General features: G+C 50.3%; 5 protein-coding genes across 5 annotated transcripts; 2 read left to right on the forward strand and 3 right to left on the reverse strand.

Moving 5' to 3' along the window:
- Window positions 1–1,041: 1,041 nt before the first annotated feature.
- Window positions 1,042–1,860, forward strand: N7539_003391 (DUF202 domain-containing protein; the record flags this gene model as incomplete). Its single annotated transcript, XM_056932993.1, has 2 exons — window positions 1,042–1,139; window positions 1,440–1,860. The coding sequence occupies 2 exons, from the start codon at window positions 1,042–1,044 to the stop codon at window positions 1,858–1,860; spliced, it is 519 nt and encodes a 172-aa protein (XP_056790534.1).
- A 492-nt stretch (window positions 1,861–2,352) lies between these two features.
- idi1 (isopentenyl-diphosphate delta-isomerase IDI1) lies at window positions 2,353–3,382 on the reverse strand (the record flags this gene model as incomplete). The annotated part of the gene is made up of 3 exons (XM_056932994.1): window positions 2,353–2,588; window positions 2,667–3,005; window positions 3,133–3,382. The coding sequence occupies 3 exons, from the start codon at window positions 3,380–3,382 to the stop codon at window positions 2,353–2,355; spliced, it is 825 nt and encodes a 274-aa protein (XP_056790535.1).
- Window positions 3,383–7,434: 4,052 nt separating this feature from the next.
- On the reverse strand, window positions 7,435–8,734 carry N7539_003393 (uncharacterized protein; the record flags this gene model as incomplete). Its single annotated transcript, XM_056932995.1, has 2 exons — window positions 7,435–7,704; window positions 7,772–8,734. Coding segments are annotated over 2 exons (1,233 nt in total), but the record flags the coding sequence as incomplete, so codon positions are not given.
- Window positions 8,735–10,594: 1,860 nt separating this feature from the next.
- Window positions 10,595–14,153, reverse strand: N7539_003394 (uncharacterized protein; the record flags this gene model as incomplete). The annotated part of the gene is made up of 13 exons (XM_056932996.1): window positions 10,595–11,023; window positions 11,131–11,253; window positions 11,294–11,332; window positions 11,408–11,483; window positions 11,820–11,848; window positions 11,974–11,983; window positions 12,168–12,252; window positions 12,358–12,433; window positions 12,483–12,503; window positions 12,541–12,758; window positions 12,877–13,157; window positions 13,198–13,767; window positions 14,023–14,153. The coding sequence occupies 13 exons, from the start codon at window positions 14,151–14,153 to the stop codon at window positions 10,595–10,597; spliced, it is 2,088 nt and encodes a 695-aa protein (XP_056790537.1).
- A 498-nt stretch (window positions 14,154–14,651) lies between these two features.
- N7539_003395 (ubiquitin-binding serine/threonine protein kinase VPS15) lies at window positions 14,652–19,677 on the forward strand (the record flags this gene model as incomplete). The annotated part of the gene is made up of 3 exons (XM_056932997.1): window positions 14,652–14,865; window positions 14,919–15,039; window positions 15,096–19,677. 3 exons carry the CDS (start codon window positions 14,652–14,654, stop codon window positions 19,675–19,677), a joined length of 4,917 nt encoding a protein of 1,638 aa, XP_056790538.1.

Here is a 19,677-nt window from a genome sequence, read left to right on the forward strand (position 1 = left end):
TAGGGATATAAGATATTCCAAAGTAAGGGGTTATATTCATACTAACATAAGGTATTTTTACCCTATTAGGTGCTTTTCTTTTTCTGAGAGTATAGGTGCTTTCCTTTTTAGGAAGGAGGCATGGTTCGTTGGTCTAGGGGGTGTTTGGATGATTCTGCCGACTCACCACCGAGGGACCCACAACCCACATTAGATAGCCTCACTTCCTCCCATCTTCTTTTCACCAATAAAGTTGCGTTTTTCACCTTTCTCTTCTCCTTCTTGTAGATCACCTACAAATATATATCACACCCTATCTGAAGGGTCTTTTGTCCGGAGAAAGATAATGACAAGGTCTGCCATTTTACTGATCATGCTGCACGGGCACATAGAGAGGAGTCGCACGAATCCGCCCTGCCGCGGACACATTCGATAAGCATAAGAATCACAGCCAGATGTGATACCGAATGCGCGTACGGCTCCTTCCTGGACCCGGTGCTCGGGATTTGGTAGGTCTCGAGTAAGTGGTTATTGTCGTCAGTCGTCACGCTTCCTAAATACGGAGAACTTGGAAGTGCTCTGTCAAACAAAGTTCGTTACAAACACCTTGCACTATTCTGACCAGGTAAGCACACCGGCACACTCCAGCTAGGTGCAATGGGTTGTAAAAACTGTGGTTTGATAGTCTCATAAGACGGTCGATTGGTAAAGTGGACAAGTTGCACATAACCCCTGTTCCACAGCCTTGATTTTAATGAATCGCGGTACTACTGAGTCGACTCGTCAAGTCTTCACGCGACTCTCTAGCACACAGTGACATCACCGTAAACAGTCCGCCCACCGTAGCTTCACGTGACAGGTAACCCTTCTCCCCCCGGCCAGACACGCGGATCGTGAGGAGGGCCCGCTTTTCCCCAGGCCATTTCACTCCAAGTGATCACAAAACCGACGATCGAAGATCATCCACGGTCAGGTCTCGATCGATGTTTAGGTGCCTGTCCAAGGAGAAATAACCAGGAACGCCTGTTCATCCGCACGACTTCACCAGTCGTGAACGACGAGATGGCGTCCTCGGTCTCAACCAGCACTGGCTCGTGCGTGCCACACCGATACAACCCGATCATCAACCCGATTCATTCTAAGCCAGCTTTGGTGGAAGAGTAAGTCCATCCTCCTGAATCTCCTGATGCATTTGGTTTCGTGGAATTATCCGTGCCTCCTTGAGAACGTCTTGTGTCTTGCCGGTCTGTATCAAATAGCCGGTTCGGTCCTGTGTCACCTGAAGCATGGGATGAGATAAATCTTGCCTGCTGTCATCCATCGCGTGTTTCACTTGACAGACGCAAGAAACGTGAGGCCTGCAACGGGCAGCCCTGTGATGACAGTTCGCGCGAGTCCAAAATCATTGTACAATACATTCCCCCTCAATGCCAATCTCTCGGTTCTAACCCGTCTTGTAGACACGTTGAGGATCAACAACACATCCTCCTGTCCCGACCTCTCTTTGGCGCTCTTCTATTTCAAAATACCAGCTCCGACGCTCGTGATCATTGTGCCAATGAGCGTACATTCCTGTCATGGCTGCGTCTCTCCATGTACTTGTCCATCGTGGCAGTAGCCATTGTCATCTCCTTCCACTTTCGAGAGCAGCCCTCCAGTCTCGAACGACGCATGGCGTTGCCCCTGGGTGTGATTTTCTGGCTCCTCAGCCTCACTTGTCTCGGAAACGGCTTCTTCAATTATGTTCGCACAGTCATGAAGTATAGTCGAAAGGCTGCGCTGGTCCAGAGTGGATGGAAGACGCAGGTCGTGATCACCATTATTGGGACGGCAATTCTAGGCAGCTGTATCCTGTTCTTGTCAACGGGTCGGCGGGCCTGATCCGACTCTCTTCTCGAGATTCGTCTATATATCTCAAACACGTGAATTGCATAGCATGGCATTGCATGTGCAGAATCAAAGCTTCAGTATGACGCGTATTCTTTCAATCTTGCCAGTTCGTAATGCTGGAATCTTTTAGAGAAATGAGCCATGTAAGGTAAGTCGCTGGCCGAGCTGGCACCCGTGGGCAGATTCGAAGTATCAAAGTCGACGAATCGAAAGGGGAGGGAGGGTGAATTTGGTAAAGCCTACTGATTTGAAAAAGCCAGTATGTTCAATTTCTTCTCAAGGGTCTCCAAGGACCCAATTCACATGATATACAAATGTTGAGGGTGTGCAGCACGCTCAAAGAGCCAAGCGTTGTAAATTAGAACGAGAAAATTAGAAAAGTGTAGGTATCATCAGTGAGACAGGGCATGTTTTAAAGCGGGGAAAATGGAAACCCCCATTTCAAACTGAACGCTCGGAAAAATAGATCGCCGTCTCAATCTCTTACATACGGCGAATCTGAGTTTCGCCTTTATATTTGTCCAAGGCTGGGGTGCCCAGGTGACTCCACCACTCGAAGAGCATGGAGTTGCAAATCAATTTGAACCAGGGCGTGAATGTGAGCTCGGGCTGCTTGAACATCGCTTTCAAGTCTTCAGCCGAAACATATTTGGTGTCGCGAACCTCATTCGGATTGGGCTCCAGATCGACGTCCGCTTGAATGAAAAGGATATAGTCGACTAAACAAGGAGGGTCTGTTAGCACGTGGAAACTGAACATACACATCAGATCAGAACCCTGCTTGGATTTTCACTTACTCTCATGCTCTCCCCACTTGCCATCACTGGGGGCCTTGTAGTGAATTCGAGTGAAAAACTCGAATTTGTCGAGCGGTACTTGCTCAGCCTTGATACCGAGCTCCTGGTGGAGCTTCCGCTGGGCCGCACGCTTGACACCCATGACAGCCGCATCAAGCTCCGCACCCGTCTCACCCGGAATGCCCAAAGGATGAGAGCAGCAGGTGTTGGTCCACATGTCGGGGAAGGTGATTTTCTCGGTCGCACGTTGTTGAAGAAGGAGGCGCTTCTCGGCGTCAAACAAGAAGACCGAGAACGCACGGTGGAGCAGACCCTTGTCAATGTTGGTCATAAGGTGGCCTGGATGCCAAAAAATTCCTGTTAGCATCCATGAATCTCGGAAGCTTTTATCCGAACCCTCGATTGTCGTCGAGGCGAAGTGCACCAAGCGAAATGGAGCCGGATCATAGCATGGGTATTTCCTTACAAGTCTTTTTGCTAGCACTGCCGATGGGCCGGTCTTCGTTGTCCAACACGATACACATCTCCTCCATCAATCGCACTTGCTCATCATCGTAACCAGCAAGCTCGGAACTTTGAGCAACCCCGTTACTGGTCGAAGAGGGAAGGATATCACGCGCGAGGGAGGTATCCACATCGGGGAAGATCGTGGCGACGTTGCTCGCCGTGATCTCTGCAGGCTCTGCAGGAGCGGTCATGGTCATTGTGGCACTCATGTTGAGGAGCTTTCTTGAAGTCGGGCTGAGTTTTTTGTTCAACAATAAACTTTCTACCCCTTTGAAAAAGAAGAAGGCAGGCGGAGTCTTGGAACGCCGACCCCGCTTAGCGGTGAAACACGGCAGATGGCTCGTCCCTCGGCGGGGAGCTGGGGAGCTGTGGAGCCCATTAAACTGCCCGGGTTTAGAGTTGTGTTCGACTGTTAGTAGTCCCGGTTCACAGGCCTGTCTGTGTGGGATACGCTGGTTATCATCTCATCCCAGACACCACCAGTTCGGCTTTACTGTCGGTAGGCACATATTCAGAGTCACCGCATTTGATTGTCGCTGATCTTGTCCTTTACGTGTTGCAATAAAACTAACTTGCGCTGTCGTGTACCCTGCAAACCTCTCAACGAGGCATGAAGTTCTCGAAACTCTGCTCCTGTTTATGAACGCATTCGTACTGTTCGTTGACAGCTTTGCGGGTTGACCCATCATCACTTGACCGCTGGTTGCTGACGCTGGTCATGAAGTCCAGTATTGATAGCCTAAGGAAGATTTTAGACAGCTCCAATGGGTACTAGCTGAAGGGCCAGCGCGGCGCTCTTGGCTAGGAGAGAACCCCGATGGTCTTGTTCCATCCAAGCCCAGACAATTGCGGCGATTTCTCTGTGCAAAGTATTCGTTGCATTGGTCTTTCAATATATGAGTTTGAAATACGCCTGCTCCATCCCCGGAAGGCAATGCCGTACATCAACCTTGCGAATACCTATCATTTGACGACGGCCCGGTCATCGAGCTTTTACTTTGCATCAAGACCAATGAAGCGTCTTGATCTATACATGTAGCCTACCCAAGATCGGGACGCATGCTCCTCTCTTATATCAATCTTCAGTAGTCCAGTACAGTCTCACGGCCATATGGTTTTTGGGTGTTACGTACACGTATCTGCAGAATCCAATCTTAAGATGAAATATCAGTTACGTCGGGTAGGTACCTACTCCCTAGTGACTGAATCAGGTGCCTTTGTAAAGTGGTTAGGTCTGATACAGACGGTATGCCTGGCATCACGTTCGCCGCGAGGCGCATTCTTGCACGCACCCAGTACCTAGCGCCGAGGCTTGGATGTTCGGATGCAGGGTAATTCTCTTTCATTGCAAATCGGGACTGTGAAAAATTCGTTCAATTTCGAGAACTGGCTTGAAGGTAGACCTCGAGTCTGGCATACATTGGTATTGTGAACTTGCAATTGAACGATCATCCATGTATGAGTCTGCCGTTTAATGGCTGACCCCGGCCAGTTGGCTTGTGATACTGAATCGGGTGATAAATTTGGCTTGCTTGAGTCACTCAAAGTAAGTCGCTCTGGTAACTACCTAACCTACCTAACCTAGCGTTGGATAGCATCACGTAATGCGTAGCTCCCGCGATCGTAAGGCGAGTTGCAGCCTGGCTGGGTATTTGCGGGTTATCTCAAGTTCTGTTTCGATGGACACTCTAGTCGTGAAATCACTTTGACCTTACCAAACCTTATAGAATGAGTTTCGGCAGCCTCCTATTCAAAATGGAGTTGCTTGCAAAGATTGATTCATTCAGTCTCCAGGCGCGAAGTCTCATAACCTCAACTACCTCTGCTAATACTCGAATGGAGATGGATTACATTATTCCCAAAGTTCCATCAAGAAAACTGAAGTCTCTACTCCATTGTTCATGTGATATGTATTTAGATGGAAATCACGGATGGTGTCTGACCTCAACACCTATGTCCCAGTCTCAAAGCCCAACCTTGGGAAATGACGCCAAGGTTCCGAATGTCATGCTGATTGTCTCGATGGACGGCTTCCACGGAACGAAGGATTATTGTTGTGGGGTCATTCATGATAGTAGCTCAACCGGCGTGATCATTACTAGTGAGTAGTCAGTAGATAAGCACAAGATAGTAGATAGTAGGTTGCTACTATATGGTAGATACCTACTAGATTAGCAGATAGTAGATTACTAGATACTACTAGCAGGATCGGAAGAGGTGTACCAGATCCGCAGTGAATGACAAATACTCATCTGACTCGGAAATTACATTGAACTCATCTTCGTGAAGGAGAACTGAAGCATCCCTCAGTGTTCTGTACAGTCCACTACTGGCCTACGAAGAAAGAGTTCCATGCGAGTCTCGGAGTTTCGGACTTTGACTTAGGACTCTCATCCTGCCAGGCTTACGGACGTGCAGCAAGTGAGTGCTTAGACCCGCTCTCAGTCTGGGTGGTGGAGATAATTAGAAGGTCTAGAACCGCAAATGACTAGTTGGTACACTTGCTAACTCGAGAGAAAGCGTTAGTACCGTCACTTTGTCAATGCTTCGGGTATGAAATTGCTGCGTCGTCATGAGTTCCCTTCTCAAAGACTCTCGAAGGGCCGTGTCTGGCGCGGTGGAAAGTGGATCGCGGCTGCTGGTAGAGAGAGAGGGTCGAGGGTCGAGAGCCTCTACCCCTGTGAGCTCAGCAAACCCCGTAGTTATGGCCTAAGAGTCTTTCGAAGTACTCACGCAAAGAGATCAGTCGGTAGGTAGTGGTACTAGGGAGTAGGTACCTAGTGGTACACTGGTACCAGTAAGGCATTGCCTACAATGCCTTACTGACGGTACCTACGAGGTAAACTACCTAGCAATAGTAGGCACTGAGGCAGGCGTGTGTGAGACACACAGCTAAAAACTCTTCAAAAAAAGACGAAGCAGGAGAAGCCCAACACAAGACAGTCACTGACACCGGGTCAGATCTGCGAGTTCATCTGGTCTGCGATGATGTTGATCTTGCCCGCACACTGTCAACGGCCGCTTGCTGAAGTGGACACCTGTGAGATCATCCTATGAGGCAGACATGATCGCATCAACGATGTGTACTGCCTACAAGGTGCTTTGGATTATCGATCCCAATCGGGAAGATCCATGGACCAGTGCCCATCGAAAGCATTATGTAATCGATTGTTGACTGGAACTTCACCTAAGCTTGAAGGTAACGAGGTGGCAGGTGCCAGTGGACCCGGCTCCCGTCAGGACGCGGACCCTCAAGAGACAAAGAGCAATCCCTCGTCAGTCTGAGCAGTCGAGGAGGTAAAACATTCAAAAAAGCCATCATACTACTACTGCTGCTGCTGCTGCTGCTGCCGTAACCACCACTGTTCAGTGATCAGCATCGCTTCGACGGAGTTGGTATCCTGAAGGAAGTCCCTCGCCGAGACATTCCGCACAGTGACCCCGTTCGCACTATCACAGGAAGTCCGGGAAGTGGAGAACTAGTGGAAATGAGGAACGGAGCTCTTAGCTCACATCCAGCGACGGCGTTTCTGGACTCGCCTGCGAACTTGCCCTGGTGGTTCCTGGAAGTGCTGACTCCAGGGTGACCAAGGCGCTCCCAGTGTATCCACCCGGCCCCAAACCAACTACAACAGTCAATCCAGGGGGGGGGAGACCCGCTTCCGAGCGGTTTTACCGCGCGCGTATCCCGAACTGCACACTGCTGCAGGGAAAATCACAGCTTCTATACACGTTACTATATAGAGAAAGGCCCAACGATCATGAGGATGACACGGAATGGCTTGAGCAAGAGAGATGATGGAAATGATAGCTCTGAGCAGGGGAATGGACCCAGACGAGTAGTTAGTCCGGATGAAGCAGCTCGTGGTTCTTTCGCATCAGTCACGCTATGTCGGCCGAGGCGCACATCAACTGGCCAGACGTTGGGCACGAAATACAAGTTATTCCAGTCTAGATGCCCCATCCGACCAATCTGATGCAAGAATCAATTTCGGCCCTTTCCAAATGCGATCGCCGATGCGAGGATCTGCAAACTACCCATTACTTGTGTAGGGTGCAATTCACGCGATGGACGACGAGTCTAGATGGAGCAAAGGGCCAGCCCTTGGAGTGGGCTGTGGAATCAATTCCGCTGCTCGCCTTGAGTGGTACATTCCTGGCTTTCGAGGGCCTCTGTGATCGGAATTGAGGTTCAGGGGTAAATTGGAATCAGACCGACTGCCAAGGAGATGGCCATCAGCCGGAGCCTCGGAGCCCTGGGTTACCTCTCTACCTGAAGAGAGTTTAATGAGTCACATTCGGCCTCGAGAGACGAAGGAGGAGGAGGAGTCGGTGTTCGAGCATCCGCGGGTCTTTCCCTACACTCCACTAGATGTCTAAAAGCCATGGGGTTGGGCTCCGAGGTCAGCAAGTGAGTCGAATCAAAAGTGATCCGGCGCGAGAAGGACTGTACTGACTTAGTCATATTCTCCCAGCGAGTGTAGCGACGCGAGCACCATTTGCAGACGTGTTTTCGAATTCCCCGGTGAACCTGGTTGACATCATTTTTCGTTCAGTGATCAGAAGCCTGGACTTGGATTACCATGATTTCCACTCACAGTGTCGACATGTCTTCGAAGATCCGCATTCCGGCCGAAAGACTTGGGGCACTCCTCGCATGGAATCGCGCGGTGGTATGTTGGATCGTGTTTCTTCTGGTGCGCGACACAGTTAGACCGTCGGGTGAAGTAGTAGCCGCACACCGGACATTTGCAGCCTTTCTCGACGGACGGTTTCCTGCCACGCTTGCTAGTTTTGGCTGAGGAATAGTCCGACACCGTCTCTGTTGGACCAGAATCAACGTTTTGCGGCTCGAGTGCTGCGGTCGCCATCGATTCACTCTTACAGGGCCTGCTTAGATCACTGTGAGGTAGAGGCGGACCAAACGATTGAAGTTCGCTGTGGGTCATCACCGGTAATGCCTGCTGCAAGTTGACGCCCGATTGTGTGAGGTATTCCCCGGACCAGTGGCCGTACGGCGCTGGTACTGCTACATTGTTCACGTTGTGAGGCGGAGTCATGGATCCTGGCGTCGATATGTCCATCCAGTGATTGTTCAGTCCGCTGTTTTTGTCTAAGGAGATGCACGGCTCGTGGCGGTAGTCGAACGATGGTTGAAAGCCTGGGTAAACAGCCAGGGACTGTGCCGCCGGGTCGTCTGGCAATGGATTTGTCCCGTCTGGAGTTGTATTGTAAATCTCGTAGCATGACATGCCGCAGAAGTCATCGGCTTGGAGTGAGAGAAGGTGATTATGCGTTGGCGTAATGGCATGATGAGGCGTCATTGAGTTTATTGGAAATGACACGTGGTGAGGGATCGGGGCGGCCTGAGTATAGATACTCTCCAGACCACAATTGGAGATCCCAAGCCCAACCGGTAGGTGGGTGGTGGCGTTGCTTGAAGAGACGGTATCGCGAGCAAGAAGACTCGCAGACGGATATGTTTCGTCGGTGTTGGCGGTATGCCTCACAGTCGGTTGTCGATTCTGGCGGGGGGTCGACTCCATATTGATGCCGAGGTCCTGTTGGGGGAAAAAAAAGAAAAAGAACAACCTGACGAAGAGTGCAAGACAATGATCTCGGCAGAGAAAATCCTCTAGATCTACAGATCGTTGAGCGATCGATGAGAACGTCCTCAATGCTCAATTGAGTCTGATGGTGCTGAACAGCGTCCAAAAAGAACGGGCAGGCACCCGAGAATATATATCAGATGCGCCGAGTCAACAGCTCTGGCTGTTGGTGATAGGCAGCTGCATGCATGAATGGTGGCTGAAAGTTGAAGAATGAATCGAGGACGAGTTGAAGACTCGGGAGTTCTGCATCGAACCCAAAAATTTGAAGTACTCAGTCAACTTGACAAATTACCAGACAAGGCAGAATTCGAGCCAAGATTCCATCCACACGTCGACAATGGAGAAGTTGTATGGGGAAGAAGGCGATAGGCGTAATTGAGACAGTGGAGCGGGGAGTTTTAATTGGAAATAAACACACTGGGGCTGTCGAGAAGCCTAACGGAAGGGTCCCGATCAACATGGACCGGACTTTTCGTCTAGTCGATTGACTAGAGTTCAAAGGGTGCTAGTCCTAAGATTGAGAGCCTGTTCGCTTTGCCGGTTGCAAGATGACGGAGTCTACTAATTGAGAAATCCTCGACTTCCCCGACTAATCAGTGCCTCTGACCTCCTCTCGCGGTTGAGAAGGCTCGGTGTTGCACCCGGGCCAACTGGACTGGACTTCATCTCGTAGACGCTGCTGAACGGAATACGGAATTTTGGGCTACTCAATGCCAGTGATTTGAATCACAGCATTGAAATCGTCAGGTCTTCTTCAAGGAAGCAGTTGCATTGCCTAGAATGAGACGCCACGCCCGTTGGGTCGTACAAGGAATGATGCTTGTGGACTGGTAACATGGTCTGATGCTCACTTGGGCAAAATAACGCACTGGTCAGAGTCAAGAGTCATGTTTTCATCAAAGTCACCGCTGGACTGGTGTCTCCAACGCCTTGGGTTTACCAAGACCATGAAATGGCCGACCAACAAGCCCAACCAAGGAACTGGTACACTGGCACCTTTTCAGGGATCCCGTCCCTCATGAACAGGGGTATTTCACAAATACTTGGTCTGCACGAGGGTTTCCTCCTTCAGGCTGCCATCGAGGCGTGTTGGTAGCACCCCATGAGTAAGAGTACTTTGTGGCGCTTCATTCTACAGTTGCTCGAGAGGCCAAGATGATCAAATAATGGGCCAGGCGTTCAGGACGGGCCGAACCTTCCCTTCCTAACGGGCTTTCCAACTTTCCAGTTCGAAATCCTTGCGGTCGAAGTTCGTCGTGACATCCCCGGGACATGATTTATGGGCGAATTTGTCAAGGAGCCACTTCATTGTTCTTTCGGGCAGACCCCGATGGAAGTGGTCAGCAGTCCTTCTTTGCGAGGGTTTTCGTGGAGGCTTCGAGAGATGAAGCAGGTTCATCGTGAGAATCATACAACCGGAGGTGCAAGTGACTCGATGGGCTGTTGTCCATCAAAGCATTCAACGACTTCCAAAAGTTATCCCAAACAGCGCGAGAGGTCACGTCACGGTGGCTGTTGCTGGATCTGCACTGACCCCAATCGACAGAGGCTGGGCTGATTCAGACCAATGCGAGGCGAGTGCGTGGATACACAAATGAGCATCACGGGCAGTCACTTGGGTCCCAGAACTCATGGGTGTGTTGAGATGAACGAAAATTTAGTCGCACTTCTGACCATGAACATTTCTCCTCTAATGGATTTCATAGACTCTATACAGATCGCAGGAATGGTGTACAAGCGACAGAGAAAGGGATAAAAGGGAGAAAAAAAAAACAAAGAAAAAAAATTGAGAGCATGTGGGCAGAATCCTCAACGTGGCGGTTCGGTAGTCAAGCGTTCTACTTGTACTTGTAGTCGATCCACCGTGTTCAGGAGCTCTACTAGGTGTGCCTCGTCGGGCCGCGCCATACTCGACTCACAGGAGATGTCATGGGGCACACTAAGCCGTCTCTTCGCCAGGTCTGCTCGACGTGTCGACCTGCTGGAGGACAGCGGTGGGTCCTGCCACCGGGAAACACCTCGGTCGCCACCAAAGGTACGCGGAGGTTTCGCAGTGGAGGGCGGGGGGAGGCTAGTAGCCGTTGAACGTCGAAGATGCCTTTGACTGTGCTCATAAGCAGAGATCAAAGCGACAAAGGGCAGATGTGTTGCCCGAAGTAGCATGATGCGGACACGACGGACAGTCCCTGCGGATAGGAAAAGTCGCATAGGCCGGATGCATAGCAAAGGTATCAAATTCTGGGCTCAGTTTAGCTTGGGAAAATTGTGGTACGAACAGATCAGGAATCATCTTGTTCGTGATTCTGCCGTAACAAAGAACGTAACAGTAAGTGGTGGTTACTGACCAATGGAGGCATGAAATAGGTGAGTCGTCGGGAGTTACTGCTCTCCAAAACGTAAATGGACAACCTGCCAAGCAGCAAGATCAGTACTGAACCACCACAAAAAAATGGTGGGAGAAACGGCGTCTCCATGATTCGGTCGGTCGAGTACTATTCCAAGGGTCACTGACTGGAAAAGGTATTCCTCACGGGCATGTCGCATTACCTAGTATTCATGAGATTAGCCCGTTACGAAGAGTAATGAGACTGGACCCAAAACCAACGGCATGTATGGACTCACCCCTTCCATACTCATACTCATCAGACTGATAAGCGACGAAAGCAGTAGAATATTGGTCATTGCGACGAAGACCATCCTAGGCCAGGATAGGCGCAATAGTTAGTGGCATGCTCCAAACATACTTGCAACGTCCGCGCGGATAATCACTGGCGGGACGTGGAAATAGTTGTGGCGTGGTGTCCATATTCCAGATGTCTTCCGCCCGCGTGCAATGATCGGCGAAACAACCAGAAAGCCAAAACCAATTCCACCCCGCCTCGAATAAAAATACTGCACAGACAGAGATTGGGGAGCCAACTACTGCACGTCGATATCACCGGGCGCAAAGCGTAACGTGATCAATGGTGCATGCGGGATTCAATCTTCCGGCCCATCGGGCGCAGTGGAGAAAGCGACGACCAAAGGAACTCACATCAAGCCGTAGCCAAAGATTGGGGAAATCTAAAATCACAGCAGTAGTAACGCGTCAGTCAACTTGTTGCCGAACCCAATCATCCTGCTAGTGCAACAACATGGTGTCCACATCTGACTAGCGCCGCAATCGCTGCTCCTGCATGTCTACCTACCTCAGGCGAGCTGTCCTGTTCGCCAATCGATTCAGCCACCGTCAGTTATCAAATGGAACACAAGTAGGCAGCGCAGGGACAAGCAACAGGGAGGACCGACTAAGCCAAGCGATCCTGATCTGAAGAAAAAATCAAATCAGCCCTAGGAAACCTCCTTTTAGGACAGTGCTGGGTCACTTGGTACTGTAGCATACCCAAAGAAGACCTTAACTAGCATCCATGACATCTGTTTGAGGGACAATCGGTCGCGAGCCAGCATTGTGAACGTGGTAAGAAACCCTGTGCGTATTTCAAAAGAAGTCAATTTCCCGTTCTCCATGCACGGAGGCTGTGCATATCGGCCAGCTCTTCTTTGCATTGGAGGTCATTGTATCCACGTCTTACCAATGTAGAGGACTATCACAACAGGCAGAAATCGTAGAAACGCCTTCGTCTGGAGTTCACGCCAGGGGTTGTCAGCCTCGTTGAGTAGCATTGAAACCAGATCCAAGCGGGAGCGGTGGCCCTACCATCTCCTTAAGCACGGGTATCTAGATGCACAATGAGAAAGACGCCGATCAAGTCAACAGTTAGTGAAGATATCAACGTACTAGGCTTCCGAAGTATGAATTTAGGCTCACGAGAGAGCAGATCCTGCAGACTCGATGTCAAATTAGAGACAAATTGCGGGTCATATCTTGGACCAGGGACAACAAACCGTGGGACTAAGAACAACGCTTCCAGTGACAAAATATCAAATGACAGATCCAAGATAAAATCGTTATTCTGAAGAAGGCCAACAGCTCCTACGTATACACATCGACGTCAGTGTATGGTCTTCGGAATCATGAATGATCAGGGTATCGAGAACATTGCTTCTGACAACAACAGGGGCAGAATTCCGAGATGGGAAATAGAACTCACTTGTTCCAATAAAGGCGAATCCTACTCCAATGATCCCCAAGTTCCATAGGCTCCAAAAATCTGTCTGATAAAACATGATGCCTGCATCTATGAAGCCGCTCAATTCATCGTAAGCAAAGGCAAGAATCCAGATGTCCATGAGTGTTTCAAAAAGCCCTAAGCCGTTAGTTTTACGCTCAACGAGGACACAGTAGTAAAGAAAAAGAAATGAGAGGAAAAAGGCGGCCTCGAACATCTTGCGGTATACAGGTACTCGCAAGCGCGAATATGGGTCCGCGGTTCTGATATATTGAGTCAGCATGAGAAGCTCGAACAAGTCACCGATCAGAGAGCGTTTGGGTGAAGTACTTTCGATTAAAGCGTTGCGGCTTTTTCAAGGAATGAACTGTGAGAGAGTCCCAGAATATGATATCACCATTCCAGATACCGTTGACCACGCGTTGAACAACACGCTGACTAAGAAACTTTTTGGCACCAGCAATAGCTGCAATTTCAAGGGCATTCAATCCAAAGAATCTTGAGATCCTCATCATGTCACCATCTCCCACGGTATCGAATTGTGAGCCGCGATGATTGTTCCGATGCTGACAGTGGGATGCTTGCTTTCCCTGCCAGCAATCGGATTGATGACCACTCAAATGCTGGCCTTCAAGCAACGGCGTCGACTCGTGCGACTCTCTGGTAGCGCTGTAGTTGGACCCTGTCTCAGGCTCGAAAGACGTAGTGGACTCGCGTCTCGAGCTTGGCAGTTCTTCCAAGAGAACTTCGATCGTTTCTCGTTGGTTGAGATGACACAGAAATTGCCATGCAACAAATTCACATGCTACGCCCCGACTTTCGTTGAGGCCCCAGTCGTCTTGGGCTGTCGTTGAATAATCCCACTTCAATATCCTGCGCCGGGAGATGTCAGTTAAACCAGGTGCAGGAAGTAACAAAAGTAAATGTTTGTTACATTAACGCGATGATAATCAGAGAATTGTGACTATCTCTTGCGAGCACCCGGACTAAATGTCGAAGACCGTGTCCTCTAGCATCAAGTCTCATTTGTTCAAACGAGTAGGCAATGTCGCCAATTGCCATTTCAATGCAACTTATCGAGTATGTCAGGGAAGAATGTGGTGAAAAAGGGTCGATTATCACACGTACTGAGAAAGTTTAGAGATGACAATGAACAATGGATCATCCGTTTCAACAAGCGGAATGTCGAAAAGATCCATTCCAGGCTCTGCTCCGGATGCTGCATCCGAAGCAAATGAATCGCGATGGTGATCGCACATGGCAAATGGGGCGAATATAGCCTTCGGTCACTGCCAGCAATCGTTCAATCAACAGGTCGCAAGTAAATAACTGTGTGCAAAGGGCCAGCAATTAGCCTTCCCGGGCGGAAGAAGGCAATCTTGGCAGAATCGCAGGAGAGCTTGGCCGTGGCTATCAAGGGACTGAACGTGCATAGACTCAGTCGACCAACTTCTGCAAAGTGTGAGAAAAATCACCGGAATCGAGAAAGTACTATCATAAATTAGATGCAGACTCAGACCATTATTTATGGTCAGCGTTCAAAAATGTCGCGTTCGACTAGACACGATCGTCTTTGCCCTTCGACTAGTCTCAAATAAGCTCATGGCTGCGGTGTGGGGGCTCGTTCACCGCCTTTCAATTCATCACGTGGAGAGACGACACAAGTGACCTCACTGACGGGGTTGACCCACGGGGCCCATCGCGGTTAAACCAACAGCTGTTCCCGGAGGAGCTGGCAATGAGGCTTTACAGACATCATGGGTCAAGGCTACTCCCTCACGACCCTTTCAGCGGGCTCTGCAGGGATAGACGTCCCGGAGCTAGCGGATCTGGTGTATGAGAGGTCCATGGGCGGCGGCAGGTTTATGAAGAGTATCCGAGCAAGGCAACAGAATGGGCTTGTGTTCGTCAAGGTGATAATGAAGCCATATCCAACTATGGAACTTGAGCCATATGTCAAGGCTTTAATCAGTCGGTCACGAAAATTATCTCAATGCAAGTATCTCTGCTGATAAATCATCAAGGGGAACGAAAACTTTTGTCAGATGTGCCCAACGCTTTAAGCTATGAGAGAATCCTGGAGACCGGAACTAGTGGTTACCTGGTTCGTCAATTCATCCATAGCTCCCTGTACGATCGCATCAGGTATAGTTCAACAACTCATCGTTTTCAATCAACAGTGATCTGACCTTTGACCACAGCACGCGTCCTTTCGTTGAGGACATTGAGAAAAAATGGATTGCATTCCAGCTTCTTTGCGCATTGCGAGACTCTCATTCATTGGACGTCTTCCATGGCGACATCAAGACTGAGAACGTGCTGGTCACTTCTTGGAATTGGCTCTATCTTTCCGACTTTTCTTCTTCGTTCAAACCCACCTTTCTCCCAGAGGACAATCCTGCTGATTTCTCATTTTACTTCGACATTTCTGGTCGACGAACATGTTACCTCGCCCCAGAACGCTTCCTTGAGGCGGGAGAGGAGTCCGGCAGTCGCAAGGTGAATTGGGCAATGGACATTTTCAGCGCAGGCTGTGTCATCGCAGAGCTGTTTCTAGAGGCTCCGATCTTCACGCTTAGTCAAATGTACAAATATCGCAAGGGTGAATACAGCCCGGAACACGGTCATCTTGTGAAGATTGAGGATCCGGAAATCCGAGAGCTGATCTCACACATGATTCAGTTGGATCCGGAAGCACGTTATTCTGCCGAGGAGTATCTCAATTTCTGGAAGATCAAGGCCTTCCCAGAGTACTTCTACAGCTTTCTCCACCAGTACATGTCACTAATGACAGATCCATCCTCCGGCAGAACGAGGGTAGATGCGGAGACGAACAATCGTGGCGAGACTGACGATCGAATTGAGAGGGTTTTCTTTGACTTCGACAAGATATTCTATTTCCTCGGGATACCTCCACGAGCGTCCATGTTTTGTACCACAAGTACAGCTCCAGGGTCTAGGCTCACTGGCAGCTGTCTTCCGGTCAAACTCAACCTACCTATTGGTGGTAGCGAAGGGGTCCCATCTACCGAATCATCACCACGCTTACGTTCCGACGAGGGTGTTCTCATATTTCTGAGTCTTGTCGTATCCAACTTACGAACCACCTCGAAAGCCTCGGCGCGCATCAAGGCTTGCGATATCATGTTAGCCTTTGCAGAAAGGTTATCGGATGAGGCGAAGCTCGATCGAGTTCTCCCATATGTCATTATCTTGCTCACAGACCGCGTTGACACCGTTAAAATCGCTGCGATCCGCACGCTGACTCAACTACTAGAGATGGTTCGGGTCGTCTCGCCGGTCAATGCTTATATTTTTCCGGAATACATTTTTCCCAGGCTTCACCACTTCGTCACGTCACCCAAGAGCAAACCAAGCCCCATTGTCCGTGCCGTGTACGCTTCTTGTATAGCCTCTCTGGCGCATTCGTCATTGCGATTCTTGAACATGGTTCAAGCGCTGCGTTCGGACACTCGTTTGACTCATCTCATTCCTGCGGGATTTGAGCCTCGATGGACCGAGGATGCGACTTACCATAATCTATACGACGTCGCCCGCATTGACTTGTTGGATTACTTTGAGACGCACACCAAGGCGCTCTTGACAGATGGTGATCAGTCTGTTCGACGGGCTTTTCTTGGGTCCGTCTCTAGCTTGTGCGTCTTTTTCGGGAACACCAAAGCCAACGAGATCATCCTCAGCCACTTAAATACTTACCTCAACGACCGAGACTGGATTCTCAAATGCGCCTTCTTTGAGACCGTCGTGGGTGTCGCCACGTACGTTGGCAGTACAACTTTGGAGCAGTATATTCTCCCCCTTATGCTGCAGTCCTTGACCGAGCCCGAAGAATTTGTCGTCGAAAAAGTGATCCGTTCGCTTGCTACTATGGCTGGCCTCGGTCTCTTTCAAAGGTCAACGATCTGGGATCTTCTTCACATGACCGTGGGCTTTTTGATGCATCCTAATATGTGGATCCGTGAGGGCACAGTTCACCTGATTGCAAACGCAACGAAGTTTTTATCGGCGGCTGATATTTTCTCGATTCTCACTCCTCTTATCCGACCCTATCTCAAGAACAAGGCGATAAGGATCTCAGATGTGGAGCTCCTTGAAGCGCTCAAGCGACCTTTGCCCAGGAACATCTATAAATCGGCGATGCTCTGGGCCTCGAAGACCGAAAAGGGCATATTCTGGAAATCTGCGAGTAGGGACGCTTTCAGCCTTATGGATTCCGGAAGTCAAAGTTTCCGTTTGGGTCAGGTACCGAATTTGTCAATGGCTTCTCAATCAAAGAATGATGAAGACGAACAGTGGCTTGCACGACTGCGCAATCTTGGCTTGACTGTCGAAGATGAATTCAAGCTTTTGGCTCTTAGGGATTACATCGCTAAAGTGTCTGAGCGGCAATTCCGAGATGTCGAGTCGGAAGCTTCATATTCGCTATCTGAGATTGTCAGCCTTTCGCAGCACGGTGTCACTCCTCAGACTGTCTTCTTTGACCAAAATTTGAAAGAAAAGTCAAGTAAAGTGTCTCATCAGAGACACGTAAGTCAAGTACGCCGATCACTCGACGAGCAAAGACCACGCACCATTGCGGACGCTCTACTTGATGCGTCCACCACTATTGAAAGACCGACTTCCTCACATCGTAAACCAATCAATATTCGAAGCCAGCTTCGGAAGGAGATTGACATGTCAAGTCAGACGCACGCTGCAATTGGATCTTTGTCCCCTTCGCCTGTTGCCTCATCCCCAGCTGCAGCATCAGGCCAACGCCTCATGTCTCCGCCAGACTCGGACGCCGAGCATACTTCTAAGACTCAAGATCGCAGATCCAGTTCACCTCATGACAGCGCGTCAACCACTCCAACAAACACCGACACACTTTCCACAAGGGGACTCCCAATACATCGCAAACCCAGTGCTATTAATTTATTGAATCGCCGTGAGACCGTAAAGGCCTACGCTGAAACCGGTACAAGCTCTGCCAATGCCGTTGGAAAGATAGATGCATCAGCCCCGAGAGCCGCCCAACAGTCTGCGGGTGTACCCGATCTAAAGTCAAATGCGGCGATGACTGTTCCACGACGGTATCATGCGAATCACTCCTACACCGGAGACGACCCGGTTGTCCTACGACTTCTAGACAACGTCTTTGCGGAGAACTATCCCACGGATCTCTTTGACCTTGGCCCCTACGTCAAGGAAATTGATGTGCGGCATTCTATTCCAAACGCAAATCCACAGGATACCAACGCGTTATGGCGTCCAGAGGGTAGCCTCATTGCTACCTTTGGGGAGCATACTGCACCAGTAAATCGTATTGCTGTACCTCCGGACCATGCATTCTTCGTGACTGCTTCTGATGATAGCACTGTCAAAGTTTGGGACTCTGTTCGGCTGGAGCGCAATCTCACACCACGCTCCAGGCAGACCTATCGTCATGCACCCGGGGCACGCGTCAAGGCACTCACCTTCGTCGAAAATACGTACACTTTCGTCAGCGGTGCCACTGATGGCAGCATTCACGCCGTCCGAATTGACTATCAAAAAGTAAACGAAACTGCTCGGTACGGCAAGCTTCAGTTGGTCCGAGAATATCAGCTTCCCCTCACTGAAGATGGCATGCAGGAGTACGCTGTCTGGATGGAGCATTACCGTGACGAAGGCACCTCAACACTTATTATCGCCACGAACGCCTGTCGAATCTTGGCGCTAGACATGAAAACCATGTTGCCATTCTACACTTTAGAGAACCCTGTACATCATGGAACGCCAACGACGTTCTGCTGTGACCGGCGTCACACTTGGTTATTGGTTGGGACAACTCATGGAATTCTCGACTTGTGGGATCTCCGTTTCCGTGTCCGGCTGAAAGCTTGGGGTCTACCAGGATGGGGCTATATTCACAGAGTCCAGCTACACCCTCTCAAATCACGGGGACGCTGGGTCTGTGTATCAAGCGGCGGGGCTCATGGTAACGAAATCACCGTGTGGGATGTCGAGAAATTCCGCTGTCGTGAAGTTTATCAAGCGTCGCCACTCGGTTCCAGTGAGAGTACCACGCCCAACGGGGCAGCGAACAGTGCGCCTCCACCGCCGCAACCTTCTTCTCGAAGCTCACGACCCGCTGCCACGAGTCGAGGATCACGCCTCGACATCAAGGACTTCGAGGCGTGGCCTGTAGACGAGGATCGACCTGAGGGTATGCTCAATCGATTTGCGACTACAGGACCTGCCGGGGCTGGTGTACTGGCTGGAGCTGGGGGCCACATCGGCTCCTCGTTGCCAGCGAGCGGCAGTGCGGGCGATCGCATGGGGACATTAGCCTTTGTCGGGGGTCTCAATTCTCCAGACGACGCGAGAGGCGCGAACAGTAACAGCCGACTCGGCTTCATCGTCTCTGGAGGCAGCGACCGACGTGTTCGATTTTGGGACCTTGCCAACCCGGCCAATTCAATGATTGTTAGCGGATTGGATGCGGTCTCCAGTGGGCCAGTGGCAAGTAAGCCGCAGTACGAAAGCAGCCAGCCAGCAGCCAGTCTCTTCGCGGTGACAGAGCGTATGCCGAGGACGTCGATCCAGAGTGAGGGTACCCTTACATCGAGCTCGAAGAAGGGAGCCAGTCCTCGACCCCCACGCAGCACCGTGATCAGCCTTCAACAACAGATGCTGTTGAAGAGCCATCTTGACATAATTCAAGATGTTGCTGTTCTGCGCCAGCCCCATGGCATGATCGTGAGTGTCGATCGAGCCGGGATGGTGTATGTCTTTAAGTAG

Source organism: Penicillium diatomitis, assembly GCF_028827545.1.
Source record: "Penicillium diatomitis strain IBT 30728 chromosome Unknown utg000004l_segment0_segment0, whole genome shotgun sequence".
Taxonomy (NCBI): domain Eukaryota; kingdom Fungi; phylum Ascomycota; class Eurotiomycetes; order Eurotiales; family Aspergillaceae; genus Penicillium; species Penicillium diatomitis.